A 15,133-nucleotide genomic window follows, 5' to 3' on the forward strand; every position below is an offset into this window, starting at 1 on the left:
GATTTCTTTAAAGGTAAAACAGTTTTCAATCACTGGCTGCCAGGTATATGCTACAGTAACATCACGTTCCAGTTGGTATCAGAAGCAACCTTCAACAAGAGCACACTGGTGGAATACAGTGGGGTCCAGCACGAACCCAAACAGCACAGAACAGGTGAAGAAAATTATTCCATACCATTTCTTTCAACTCTTTATAGCAGCTTTTTTTTCTTTTGTGGGTAGGGGATTGACCCCACAGAGAGGAGGGTCTGTGCAGGAGCAGTCCTGGGAGCTGCTCCAGGCCAGGAGCCTGGGAGGAGAATGTTGTGGCTGTTCCATAGGGTTATGTGTACAAACAGTGCAAAGGGAAATTTGTGTGAGCGTTTCTGTTATAAAACTTGCTTTTTAGAAAATAAATTCTGCTTCACATGAGATATCCTAGGCCTTGTGCCAGGAATTAATTTTTAAGTCAAGGGAATAGCTGCACTGAGCATACTATTGATCTATCTCTATTGGCCTGTCTCCTTGTGCAGTGAATCATAGCTAAACTGTTAGAGAAGGCCTTCCTCATTGTGCAGTTTTCTATCACAGAGAAGAATATTATAGTTGCCCCACTTGGTGGCCAGTTTGTGCCCTGAAGCATGAACTTTTAATTTCCAAGATACCAATATTGCGAAGGCTGAAAATTGCATTTGTTCAGGGTCCAGAACTAATTTAATTTGGTCCTGGGACAATGCCCAAAACTCTTCTGGTAATCTATTGGACCACAGACAGTTTTCAGGGTCCAAAGTGAAATGAACCAGTGTTAAAATCAAAAGGCCAAATCCACTGATGAATACACTGGTGTTTGTCCATTGCCTTGAACAGAACAAAGCCAACTGATGCCAGCTGAGTTCTGTCCTGAAGATCCCAAATATAGTTATCCAGATATTGGACCATAAGAATGCAACCAAGAGGATCCCGTTTTTCTTTCCTGATGCCCTCCCATGCATCATTTTTCACATAAACTGCAATGAGAATATAGGATCTGGTTTTGTGTTAGTGGCTGTGGCTGGGACAGGGGAGGTGAACAAATTAGTGTGTTGTAAAGTGCCAGCATGAAAGGGGCCAGTCAAAATTATTTGCAGAGGCTACTCAATGCTTGTCGTGTATAAGGAGAGGCAGACAAGCAACTACAGTGAGGCAGACAAAATGCTGTGTGATCCCCTCCTGGCACTTCTTTGCGTGCCAGAATCTTGTCTTCTGGAGACCAGACATCTTAAGATCAAGCTTTCACAAATATTAAAATTTAAACTGATGTTTAATGCTTGTGAAAAGGTGGCTGCTAAAAGCATATGAAGAGACCTACGGCAACGTGAAGGTCATTTTTTTAAAATATGAGCCATGTGATATATTAGTTTTGCATATATTTTTCAATTCATTTCTACAGAGGTATTTTTTACCTTGATCAAGATCTTCCTGGAAGACACAATAAAGTAAATGAAGGTCCACTGTTAAAAAATCACACTCAGATAGCCTTGTTGCTGTAAGAGTACTGAAGTCTGATTTACTGTGACTTCACTTCTACTTTTCTTCCTGATGTTCTTGAATCATGATTCTTCTGTGAAGTTATACTCAGCTTGATCCCACTATAATCACACCTTCTATATGTATTTTTAAGAGAAGGGAGAAAAAATAAGAACAAGTTGTTTCAAAGTATCCCTAGCTGCACTGCTTTTTGCAAATATTATTTGTCTGGGGACTTAACACATGTTGAAGGTGCACACCAGAAACATATTAAAAGGCTAACCCTTGCTTCTCTTTCAGTTCCTTACCCACCTCGAAACATTTCCGTTCAGATTGTGCCAATCAACAGAAACAACTGGGAAGAGCACAGCGGGAATTTTGCAGAAGAATCATTTGTGGGACCACAAGAAGTCGTGAGGAAAGAAAAGCTTAGCCATTTTTCTGGCAACGCACCTGAAATTCCAGCAGCAAACACGTCTGCAGCCTGGTGGGAGCAGCGCTCGAACAGCACTGAGTACGAAACCACATCGCAGCCGTTCTGGTGGTCTAACGAAGCTGAGTCATCAGAGGGTGAAGAGGAGTTTGTCAATGCAGTTTCCAGTGATTACGAGGCCAATGATGCCAACAAGTCTGGAAGACCCACGCCAGAGCCCCCTCCCTTCCTTCCTGTGCAAATGGTGCTGACCTGGTTACCCCCCAAGCCGCCTACTGCATTTGATGGTTTCCATATTAGTATTGAAAGGGAAGGTAAAGCAGAGCCTTAAACCCTTCTCATACCTCTTGTCTCCAATTCCATTGATGGGTTGTCTCTGCAAACTAGTAATTCTCTAGTAATTATCTAGTACTGTACTTCAGAGGGCTTTATTAGATCCCCTGTATTTCTTGAGAAGTTTCTTGCATTGAATAGCATCTAATTCTGGCTGGACATCATAAAAGTAAGGCAGGAGAGGTAAATCACAGTTTGCAGTTCTCTTTTGTTAAACAACTTTTATACTGTTGTACATACCATCTCCCTGTTTACACTGTAGTTTTTGTAAACCCATTCTGGTTATAAAAAGAAGGAGAAATGAGCTGATGGAAATTTGAGACAAAGAAGGTGCATTATACCATAGACTGTCACTGAGAAAGGTTCTCAGGGAGAGCTGGACTGGAGGGGACATGCAGAAAAGGTAGTCTCGATTCAGATCAGCAGTTGTCACAGATTACAGCTGCCAAACACATTCTTCTGGCCACAAAGAGACTGTGGTAACAAATGGGGAGTTTTTTAAGAGATGGGGATACAAAAAAATTGCCATGTTGCTCAAAGATTTTCTGTTTTAAAATCTATTTTATCTAAAGGAATTTTATTTTCTGGCAGTTTTCACAAGCCTTTCCATGCTGAGGGAAAATTCTTTTTTGTTTCAGAATAAGAATGTGATAGGTGGAAAAATGGAAGCTCCTTTTCTCTCATGGTGTGATTTTTATCACTAGCTCAGTCATGACAACCCTATTTTATCATGCCTTCCACAGAATGAAAATTTGGCCTGGGTTAATTGTTGCTCTGCTCCTATACTGCAAAATTTGTCATTAATTACTCTTGTGCTGATGTCAAAAAATGTAACTACCAATGTAAATCCAGTTCTTTAGGATACCTTATAATCTCATGGCAGAAAAAACATTAACATTATGTAAATAATCTTCTTAGTCTCTGGAACCTTTCAAATTTCAATTAATCCACACTTTTTTTCCCCTCCTGCTTTAGAGAACTCAATGGAATTTTTGACAGTAAGCGAGGACACTCACAAATTTGTTGCTGAACTGAAAGAACCTGGAAAATACAAGTTGTCTGTAACAACATTTAGCTCCTCTGGCTCTTGTGAAGTTCGTGGAAGTCAATCAGCAAAAACACTTAGCTTTTACATCAGTAAGTATCTCAACAATCCCATCTTTTTCTTCCAGAATAGCATAACTGTAATGTAGAGTTTGACCACTGTGGCACCTTTGGCATCTGGTGAAGGATCAAAAGAGTTTGGTCTTCTGTAATTCCCCATGCCAGTGAAGGAAATATAATGGAAATATGTTATATATTTTATCCTGTCCAGATGGGCCTTCATCCTGTCTTCTTGGCAGACCTAAGAACTGAAAGCAGGGGATGTGATGGAGTCACTGCCTGGGGTTCAGAAGTGGCTCACTGAAAAAAAAATAACCCTTTCTCATCTTTCAAAATGAGGATTTAATTCCAAGAAATAATTGGTGGCTATAGAGAGTCTTGGAAATATTTAACTTCCCTACTCTTGGAGTATGCTGTATGTACTGGTTTAGGGATGAAGGGCAGCTCAGGCTGAGAGTGTGGGAATTGCACAATTAAACACTGAACTCTGAAATTGCATGGTCTCTGAGAGAACTTGGAGCAAATCACAGTAGGTGAAGCAGTTCAGCCTGCTAAATTTAAAGGAGTAAAAGTCATTTATTATTTCCCTGTAGAATCCCAGAGTTTCTTAACTGGTGATTTAGTAAAAGGCAAAGTAATAATAAACTACTGTGTAAACTGATACCTTGACTGACAATTAGATCAGCAAGCGAGAGAGGTGTTGGTGAATTCAGATCATTATCCTTCTGATGGCTGTGGTCACCTTTGTACCTTTTTCTACAAAAGGAAATAGATATACACTATAGAATGCCCATACAATAAGAAAGGGGAATACTGGCAGCACTACACAGTTTTACTTGTGGGAAGACAGTGTCTCCCCAAATCAGGAATGCTGCAACAAGACACAGTAGCTAAAACTGACAGAAAAATTCATATTAAAAGGAAGTGCACTCAAGCACTTAAGTACATTACGAATAAAGATTGTGTCTTTAGTAGCTCGTAACATTTACAAATACTATTTAGACTTAATTTATAATAATGCTCGACTACACCAAACAATTCCACTATCACTAGTATTTTTTTAACAACTTTATAGTTGAAAGAAAGAGTAACTGAAAAACAAAGAAAAAAGAGAAAACAGCACACAAGAGAAAATGTCTCTGCTGTTATAATTTCACTGTCTTCTGGCTTTCTTTAGGCTTCATTGTATGAAAAGCATTAAAGTGTGCATATATGTAGCACTGCTATTACTGTCAAACGTTATTCCATTTTACAAGGTGTGACTTATTTTGGTCAAGCAATATGCACTTCAGGATCCTCCATCAAGTGTACTCCCTGTGGACAGAGACCTGAGAGAAATGAGGACATACTAATCCACAGTGTAGGGGTGTGGATGGCAAAATAAAGGATGAACTTGAATCTCATTGGGTATAAGTATTAAGATGTTACAGGAATCTAAAATATTTCAATTTTACATATAACACATGAGAACATTTGGGGTTTGGGTTTTAGTCTGTTAGTTTTGCAGGCTTTTAGAACCAGATGAGGATTCTTGGCAGTTTTCCTATTTATTCTGTTGATCCTTAGTATTTTAGATAGATTTTTTTTTTATGTATTTCTGGTAAAATGCCAAATCAGAGATGAGTACAGATAGTCTTACATTGAAATTGCTTTTCTATTCCTCTTTGTAAGTTTGAGAAGGTAGGCACTTTGTGTGGGGACTACAACTCTGGGTCATGACATGTAGTATCTCCAATTCCAATCTCCAGTCTCCAATCTGAATTCCCTTAATGGCAGTGCTGAAACTGTTTCTGAATGGTAAGAACTACTTGTACATCCAGTGGCTCCAGAGACTAATCTAATGATCAAATTCCTCTTTTTTACCTGCATGGGTGTGGGTCTGCTGCCGTGAATAAATTTTGCCCGTAGCTTCAGTCTTGTCTTATCCTTGTAGCATTCAGTCAGTGAATCATCCTGTCAAAGTATTGGCTTGTATTACACAACATTTTTGTTGTACCTAGATAGCAGTATGGATTGCCAAATCTTATAGGCTGGTCTCACACCACGTTCTTGCTCTGACATTTGTTTTATTTTTATCAATAAACGTAAATTGCCATTAGAATTGCATGGAGGGAGGAATGTCAAGGAGAGAGCTGTCACAGGCATCACTTAAAAGTGACAAGAAAACTAACTATTTTCATGAAATCTGAAATTTTGACCAAGTCTAGCTGAAGTTATTTTCCAAACTGTTATTTTATCTATAAAGCTGCGTTGTCTAGCAAGTGCTTCAAAAAGTCTGATGGAGAATGAGATTCTCCGCTGTGGTGACCTCTGTGAATTTGATTTTCACGCTTCAAGGCTCAATAGTATGCTTGGAGGGTATGTTAGTATGTGGAGAGGCGAAAAATTTTGTGTGCTTATCCTTTAATATTGGTCAATGATCTGTACATTATTGCCTATCACTGCTTTTAAACATTCCCTTGAAGCAAATCTGATATTGCTGGGTGGTTTCTGGTAAGCAATAGAGAATACTGCAATCTGAATTTCCAGACAGTCACATTTCTTTTGTCATCTGCTCTGCTACAGGTAAAATAACTCAAGCCACAGACTGTTTCCCAGGGGCTCCCACCTTGACTGCCTAAGGGCTGTGGAGGTGGACAACTGTGAGTCCAGCCTCCCTCACTAGCAATAAATAATTCCGTGAAGGAAGGGTGTTTTAACATATGTGCCTCAAATGGATAGAGTGGCTTGCTCACATATGCTTTTGGGATATGTCCCAGGTCCCACAGGTGAATGGATAGAGGAGCTCACTGAAAAGCCCCAGCATGTGACCGTGACAGTGCTGAGCTCCACTACTGCCCTGACATCCTGGACAGCATCACACGAGAGCGGCGGCAACAACACCATTGTGTCTGTGCTCTCCCTGACCTGTCAGAAGCAAAAGGAAAGTCAAAGGCTTGAAAAACACTACTGCACTGAGGTAAGGAGCAGAAGCTGGAGCCTTTTCAAATCCAGGAAAAAATTTCCCACAGTCCTGCTGTTTGGAATCATCGTGCCTCAGGGCTCTGTCAGGCTCAGGGCTGCAGAGTAGGGGAGAGCACAGCATTTAGGAACAGAAGAGTGCAATACACCACAGTATTGTTAAAACAGGGTTTCTGTTGTACTGACTGTGACCAATCCTTTCTTCAAGCTTATGAGTTATGGTGTACCCTTTGAGACATTTTTGTGGCAGTAGGCAAGATGGTGCCATACCATAATAGCACTTGGGCAGGTACCGTAATCCATTTGTATTAAGTGGAGTGCTCACATGCATTATTATAATCAAATTAGCATAAATTATTTCTTAGCTATCCTATATATGAATACAGAACCTGACTGTAAACTTTCTGGAAGTTTAGAGATGATCAGAAATCATCCATAGGAAAAGATGTCAGCACTGGGAAGTAAATAGCAATTCAGGCCACCTGTGATTTGGATGGACCACAGTTCTTTATTGCTGCTGTGTGGGACATGTTTATAATCATCAAAAATCCTGAACCCCAAAAGATGCCAGTTTTCTGTTACTTGAAGCCCTTAGTGAGGGCAACCCCACATCAGATTCCGTGTCTCTGATGGGTCAGTGGCGAGTGGCTTCAGTGAGAGAGAGGTTTCAGCCCACATCTCAGTAACCTTACCAAGATGTTGATAAGGCAGTTTTCTGAGCAGTGCCATGATTTCTGTCTGGCTCCCTAAATATGTGTGATGATGGAGTCTGCAAAGGACTGCAGTGCTGCCCCTGCTTCACCCTCTGCTCACCCATGAGAATGGAAGGAGACCACTAGCACTCCCCATAAATCTTTGTCTCCTTCAACTCTCTGATTAGGACTGCAAGGGAATTATTATGAGAGTCTGTGTCCCTTAAAACTGTCCTTTAAAATGAATCTCTATCAAAAATTTTGAGTTTTATTTCAAGAATGGCTGTGAACTTAAAGGGTTTGGAAGTGTCTTTTCATGACAGTTTGAGAATTGTTTTTCAGAATCAGCTTGTAATCTCAAGTTCTTTATTAAAAGTCCAGTCATTTAAATGGGAAGCAAAACAATATGGTAGGTGATTAAAAACCACAGGTCACAAGTATATACATTTATGATTTAAGTAATTACTACAAGATTCATCTACAAACTCAAAAATAAGTACCTAATATATGAATAAACAAGATATCTGTAAAAGTAAATATGTGTTTATTGCCAGTAGGTAAAAAGGTCTAACTGCAGTTACTTGTTTCTTTCTGCCATTACAAATTTTTTTTATCAAATTCTGCCAGTTTTTATACATATATACCTGCTTATTATAGCTGCTGGTTTGAATTCTTCTTGATGAGCTGAAAAGGGGCAAAACGCAGTGCAAAGTTCTATCCATTCTAACATGGTGCATGATTTAAAAGCGATTTAGCTTTCCAAAGCAGCTGCTAAAGTCAAATTCTGTTCCTCACTAAATCTGTGCTGGCACTGATACATTCATGTGCTTTGCAGTAAACCACCAGTGCAGAGGTGGCTGTGATACAGACTTTGGAAAGGTTGTGAAGAAAATATTAGGAGGAAATACCAGCCTGCAGCTCGAGAAGGAATGTGTGAAGGCTTTTTCTCAAAGCTGTTCTGTGCATTTGCTGTTAGTGGAGTCTTCAGGAGATAAGATTTTTTGTATTGTATGAGACCAGGAGTCACTTGGTCAGGCATTCTGCCTCCAGCTCTGACTGAAACCTGGTGTGGCACAGCAGAAATTTTAATGGTGATGTTCAGACTTGTAAAGAAAAAAACACAATGCCCCTTAGTCACATTTTTTAATGCCGTGGAGGGGAGAATGACAGAGAATAATTCCTCTCTGATTTCACTGTGGAGTCACTTACTACATGCATTCAGAAGACAGCTTTTCCCATAATGCTGCCTTCAGCTCACATAGCTGCATTGGATGATGGATGAAAAAGCCTCAGGCTTTGATTGAAAACACATGGTCTAAATGCTCCAGCCTGAATAATATCACCTGAAAATTAATAATGTAGCCTGAATATTTTAATAAACTTTGACAGCAGGAGAGAGTGGGTCTACAGTGTGATAGCTGACCTTATGCAACCAGGCAAGTGCGATTCTCTGAGTCAGATTATTTGTCAAGTCAGTCCTGACCACTTTCACAGTTTTGCCATTTTGGACTCAATGAACAGATTTTTTCTGTCGATGCCAGTGTGTTCGGATTTGTGCCTTCTGTAACTGGAGTCATTCAATACAGTCTCAATATTCTTCTAATTAACCAAGTAAATACTTCATATCTGATGTGTTCCCCTCCTATTAGGTGAATTCAAGCAGCAGCCTCATTGAAAATCTTGTTCCTGGTGCCCAGTACCAAGTTGTGGTCTACTTACGGAAAGGACCATTGGTGGGACCACCTTCTGACCCCGTTACATTTTCCATTGGTAATCCCTGCACCTACTGTTTGAAAAGTGTTTATTTGAGTTTGTTTTCAAATATGTGTAGTATATTCATGAAGTCCTAGATCCCATGAGGGAGTAAAAAATTGTCATGTTGGTTATTTCAAGTCTAATGAACACTTACTGAGAATATTTTTCTAGTATTGCCTAGCCCATTACTGAGGTGGTGAAAATACTCCTTCAGTGGAGGGAAGATATTTCACATTTAAATGTTATTACCAAAATTAAATAGAGAGGAGTTATGGACAGGAATCATACAACGAGTGCCCTGTGGAAAGAACTGCCTTCACCCTTGGACACTTGAATATATGTTTGTCTCTAGTGGTGCTCGTTTTTGATGCAAAGAGAAAGAGATTCAGTGTACAGAGTTACTTTTGCAGAGAAACGTTTAACCTGAGTCACCCAGCTTCTCCTTTTGACAAATAGTCTGCCCAGTGGAAGAGCAGGTGTATTTTTAAGTCTGTATCCTCTCTGTGATGTAGAGAAGAAAGTGAAAAAGAAGTCAACCTTTTAACAGCTAAATCCTTACATAAAAGCAAATATGTGGACTAGTGAATATGATGAGGGCCTTTTCATTCTAGGCAATATCCTTGTATATTTTCATAAGTTGGGTTTGAGTAAAAATTTGAAAAGTATGGTATATTTCAGTAAAGTGAAAAGGTAGTAAGTAAACATATATTTAGTTATTATTGAAGTTTCTCTCTTTGGACAATTTTTATAAATGCTTTTGATTTTCTTTCTCACTGTAGTTAAAGAATTCTATTTTTATTTGAGAAAGTAAAATCATGTAGTCCCAAAGTAAATTCCTTAATTTTCTCCCCTTTTTTATGGACTCACTTCCCTAAAAGTTTCTTACTAAACTCAAAATGGCAATCAGTTTCTAAACAGAACATCTCATAGGTTTATTATTATAAAGAGGATGTTTTTATGCACTAACACAACAGTCGTATCAGTTTTCATTTCATAAAAGGATATTGAATTTGATATTAAAATAATAGAACTGCAAAAAAAATTGTTCTGTGATATTATCAGTGGTGGTTAATGATGAATGAAATTCAAATAAAATAAAATCCACTTTAAAAAGTGCTCAATTCTCCCCATGTTTAGCCTAAGGCTCACTTTCACTGCGTGAGTATTAGCACTTTAGAGAAAGCAAAGAAAAGGCATAGTAAATGATTTATAAAGGTAAAGGTAAAATCATGTGTTAGCATGGGTTGAAGTAATCTGGGTGCTGGTCTCGGTTCTGACCCAGTGTGCAATAGCTGGGGCTCTGCAACCCTTGTGAATTATAGCAAAGTACTTATTTAAGTAGCCTCAGTTAAGTCATGAAGAATAATTGCTTTCCAGACCAGTATAGGTTGCAGAAGTTGACCCTTATGTGACATTTTTCAAATCACTTGACTCCTCTTTCTCAGTGTCACCACCTGTGAGGCAAGAATAGCAATACATGACAGAACCTTTAGGTTCCCCAGGGAAGGAGTGCTAGAGATAAAAAATGTTCTTTCTTATGGTGTCATGGCTTTTGATGCTTTTGTTTTTGAGCATCTTGAAATATCTCCTAAGCATCCTGATTTTCAAAGTAAAATGGAACTCTCATTTATGAAAAAGCAAACCCCGTGCCTTATCTCAAGCTAAGCAGCCAACACCAAGTGGTCTGTAGACATTTCTGAAAAAGTGGTCTTAAACTGGAGAACAAATGCTTAAAAAATGATATTCAACTATGTCAAGGAAGCTCTTGGGAATTAAGGTAAGTAACAAACCAGAAATAGGTAGAACTTGATTAAGGAAAGGTATTGTTTTAAAATAAAGTGCAACTGATAACACATGCACGTTACTAATGATAATTTCTGGTTTATAGTGCCCACTGGAATAAAGGATCTGACACTTTACCCTTTGGGACCTACTGCTGTGGTTTTGAGCTGGAACAGACCTTTCCTTGGGGTGTTCAGGAAATACGTTGTAGAAATGTTTTACTTCAACCCATCAACAATGACCTCTGAGTGGACAACCTACTACGAGATAGCAGCAACCGTCTCCTTAACTGCCTCTGTGGTAAAGTGACCATTCCTGACTATTGCTCTTCCCTGCCTGTGTGGTCCTGGCACCCGGTGACACTTCTTTGCCCAGCCTTTTCCCCATGAATTACGTACATTTGCCTTTAAGCCTGGCACAATTTTTCCAAGCAAAGCAGAGAAAATGGCCCATATGCTAGAGGCATTTTCTGTTCTGAAGTAAGGGAGTGCCAGCTGAAGCGTGCTCAATTTCCAGCAGAGTGATGAGGCAGGAGATAAGCCTCTTTTTTTTTTGTTGTTCAGCAAGTCCAGAGGCGGGTTCGGTTTGTGGGTCAGTTTGTCAGTCAAGGCTTTAAAAGTTCCATCATCTCCTTGGGGAGCGTCGTCCAAAGCCTTATCTGCATAATTAATATTGATAATATGGATTTGGGGCTTGTGGGCTAGTCTTGCAATATGCCATCTGGAAGGCTTAGATGCAGAGCTGTTTTTGTGAAAATAGCCTTCATGTTTCTGAAGCTAAAAAGAATTATGCCAGGGTTTTAACCAGTTGTACACTGGTCTCTCTAAGAACACCCAAACATATACATTCACAGGCATCTTTGCAGATATGAAGTGAAATTTTCGTCCTCTTTTCCATTATTTCCTAGTCAAGGTGAACAGATTTTATTCAGACTTTGCTGTAGTGCAAGACAGAAAGCAATTTTAGCTGAAATTAGTGGTTCAGAAAGTTATGAGTATGCAAAAAGGGTAGCAATAACTTTTGCTGCTGGTGAGAGCCACAGTGATTTACTGTAATTGATTTGCATAATACCATTTGTGGAGTCATTTTGGCTGCAGCGCCTTGACTGTAATTGGGTATGTGACAATAAATCTCCAGGGAAATTAAAAACAAAAATAACTTACCAAATGAGTAATTAATATCTGGTAATCATGACTCAGCACAAATAGATTAATAACTGAGTGATCTGGGTCATCTAAGAAGCAAAGCTATCATCCAGAGTTAATGTGGTTCATTAGGAAATGAGATGATGTTGCCCCTTACTGTTGCAAATCCTGCTCAAGGAAGCCTTTGTCTGGATTTCAGTCTGAAATTTGACAGCGTGTTACCACAGCTAAAGTGAGCATTTCTTAAAGAATAATTTTAAAGAGTAAGCTTGAAATAGGAAAAGAATGTTTCCCTGTCCCTCTGTTATGGCATTTAACATACAGGTAGGGACTGGTGAATTTTTGTTTGGGTTCTCTAGTGGTGCTCCAGAATCCCACCATGTCCCAAAACTTTCCTGATGATCTGCTGATGTCTGTGAGTGGTGTATTCTGGAGCAACAGTGAGAAGGCAGGGGAATCAAAATCCAACCACTTGAGTCATCAAATATTATTTCCTGAAGTCCTAAGGGTTGGTGAGAGCCTTTGGAACTGAATTTGTCTTTTTAGTCTGTTTAGTTGCTTCATTAATTTTGTGCTCTGCAACTTATTTTAAAGTTGTCAAAGTGATGTTGGTATTTTAAATATTACACCAGGGCATTTCAGAAGAAGTCCAAGCAACTTCAAGATTTTGGTGTCAGTTTGGATACAGCTTTTCCCAAAAATCATAAAGATAGATCACAAACCCTATATTTGCATTGTCTTGTAGTATCTGGAGAAAAAAAAAAAAGGCCACTGCAAACAACAGAGATCTGTAAAAATAGCAATTAATTCCACTTTGTTGAAAGTGTCCATTATTTCCAATTTGCTTTTATTTTTAATTTTAAAAAATATCATGAGGCTTCTCGTTTAAACATAAAAATTAAATATTTGAAGTGTTTTGTGCTGTCAATGGAAGTACTTGAATTTAACCTAAATATTGCATGTGATATTATAATATAACATATATTGCATTTTATACTTCATTTATATCTCATTTATATTTGCATGTCTACTTTATGTCTCTTAAGTAATTTATGTTTCATTCGTATTTCATTTATAACAAATGATAATGGAAAGTGAAAAACACTTCGAAAATTGGAAAAAATACGTCTTTTAAAGCGACAATATTTGAGTCAAAAACATGGTTTCTAATTTATTCTCAATACCTTTTTAATCAAAATAAAAAAGTTAAATATTTTGCCTTCATCACATCAGAATTTTGTGATGGATGATTGCTCCGTGGGTATTGTTCTTCCCACCGTGGAAATCAATGAGAGGTTCCCATGGCAGGTAGGACCTGGGACCAGGTGCATGAGGTGGATGAGCAGCAGAGCCATCACAACTATGTTTGCTCTCCCTGCACAGATTTTTTAATAAATTGAAAGGCCAAATTCCAGGGATTTTGACCGAAGTAAGGTATGGAAGCTCAGTAAAATGAGTGTGGGCACCAGATTTATAAATATCGTTGTATTTCTTAAGTCACACCTCATGCTGGTGGATTTTCTCCTCAGCTGCTCTTTGTCTTTTGTCTCCTCACAGAGAATAGCCAACCTGCTGCCTGCTTGGTATTACAATTTTCGGGTCACCATGGTGACCTGGGGGGACCCAGAGCTGAGCTGCTGTGACAGTTCCACCATCAGCTTCATAACAGGTAAGCAGCCAGCTGGAAAAAACTCTGGGAGTGCTCCTGGGAGCAGAAGCGCAGAGAGAGTCTGGCTTGGGTGTTGTGCTTCACCTACAGATAGCTGCAAGTTAGGATGTTTATCTACCAAGTGGTTTTTGGTTTGGTTTGGGTTTGGGGTTTTTTTTGCTTTATTATTTTATTTTTAAGGAGGGCTCTGAGGACTGCTTTAAATGGATATATATAAAATTTTCCTATGCCAAGCACAGTGCTTGGTTACTCTGTTCCAGTCCTCCAGTCAGCTGAATGCATGGCTCCAGTGAGGGCCAGTGGTCCTGCTCATCTTTTACCACACTACATGCTTGACACATGCAGAAGTTAATAGTTAGATAGGTAAACCTGAATTCTTAGGTTTCCTAATATTATGAAACACTCTACTGTATATTTGCTGGCAAGTCATTATTAATCTGGATTCTCAGCTGCAGTAAATTGATATAACCACATGGATTGCCCTCTTCCAGTGGAGATTACTCATGTATTTAACACACTCTGGCATCTCTTGTTAGATTCTTTGGGTTTGAATCTTCAGTATGTCCTACAGATCAGCCACTGAGGGACTGGCATAAAACACTCCTGTAAGCACTTTGCCATGTTTCTAGCATCCAGGCTGGTTAGGCCAAAGTCAAAGTTTCCCATTGAATCATTTTGCTTTTATGTGGCACTGTTTAGTTCACTTTGCAGAAGTATAGGTGAGAAAAATCAGGCTATAATGTCCCAGCCGCTCATTCCAAAGCAGATACTAGTCCCAGATTTTCTGTTTGTGAAAGACTAAAAGAATGTACCTGAGGAAGTAACTGAATAAGAGCCATTTGCAATTATATTCAATACAGTGCCTGTGTCTGACAGAGCCACAATAGAAAGTTTATCAGTGGGTTAAGTCATAGCTCCACTGAAGCCAACAGAAACCTTCCCATGCTGAGATGTCTGATCCTAAGCTACACTGCAGACAAATTCTGGCACTTTTCCAGTGTATCAGAAACTCATAACACCCACCACAGCCTCGTAAAGGGTCTCCAGGGATATTCATTGTCCTTTGGCATCAATCAACTCTTCTGTAGCACTGTAAGGAAGCAATTTTCCAGCTGGTTGGTTGCTGTATGAGGGAAGAAATGTCTTTTCCAACTGATTTGGGTACCAGGCTCAGCATTTTAGAGTGGAAATGTTCCAGTGGGACGCTCACTTCAATATTGTGTCTCTGGAAACCTGCAGGAGAAATGAGGGAGATTAAGGTTCTTCTAAAATATAAGCTGTCATCAGTATCAGTCTGAATCTCTATATGATGACAGTAAGGACTGCTACTGCTGTTAAATGAAAAATGGATCAACTTCTTAACTAGCAGATGTAGACAAAACCAGAAATGGATGAATCTCTTAATGTCATACATTTGTGATTGACAAAATCTCTCTTAAAAAAGGTCACCCGGTCCTTAGTGAAAATATCCAGCTGGAAAGTTGTATTGATAGTTAATTCCTCTCACTATCAAAAGTTTACACCCTGTGTTTCTGATCTGAATTGTTCTAGTTTCAATATACAGTTCAAAATTCTTATTGCACTTTTATCTTATTGTTTGAAGAGACACAAAGCTTTTCTTTCTGCTCTCTATACAGAATTTAGCTTCACTTTTTTTTTGTTAATAAATTGCTTCCATTGAACTCTTTGGGTGCTTTCACTGTAAGGTGTTTTCTCATGTTACTTTTTTTCCCTACTCTGCCTTTCTAATTTTTCCTTTCTTTACTAAAGTACA

At 39.0% G+C, this 15,133-nt stretch overlaps 1 protein-coding gene across 3 annotated transcripts in view; it reads left to right on the forward strand.

The window, feature by feature from the left end:
- PTPRO (protein tyrosine phosphatase receptor type O) overlaps positions 1-15,133 on the forward strand; it is a 154,465-nt gene that overhangs the window by 99,466 nt on the left and 39,866 nt on the right. For all 3 annotated transcript variants that reach the window (XM_064654359.1, XM_064654360.1, XM_064654361.1), the window contains exons 4-10: positions 2-154; positions 1,786-2,232; positions 3,227-3,388; positions 6,115-6,314; positions 8,658-8,778; positions 10,652-10,845; positions 13,248-13,359. In XM_064654359.1, coding sequence (XP_064510429.1) covers positions 2-154; positions 1,786-2,232; positions 3,227-3,388; positions 6,115-6,314; positions 8,658-8,778; positions 10,652-10,845; positions 13,248-13,359 — 1,389 coding nt within the window. The remainder of the gene's footprint in view (position 1; positions 155-1,785; positions 2,233-3,226; positions 3,389-6,114; positions 6,315-8,657; positions 8,779-10,651; positions 10,846-13,247; positions 13,360-15,133) is intronic.

This window comes from Pseudopipra pipra, chromosome 5 (assembly GCF_036250125.1).
Source record: "Pseudopipra pipra isolate bDixPip1 chromosome 5, bDixPip1.hap1, whole genome shotgun sequence".
Lineage (NCBI taxonomy): Eukaryota > Metazoa > Chordata > Aves > Passeriformes > Pipridae > Pseudopipra > Pseudopipra pipra.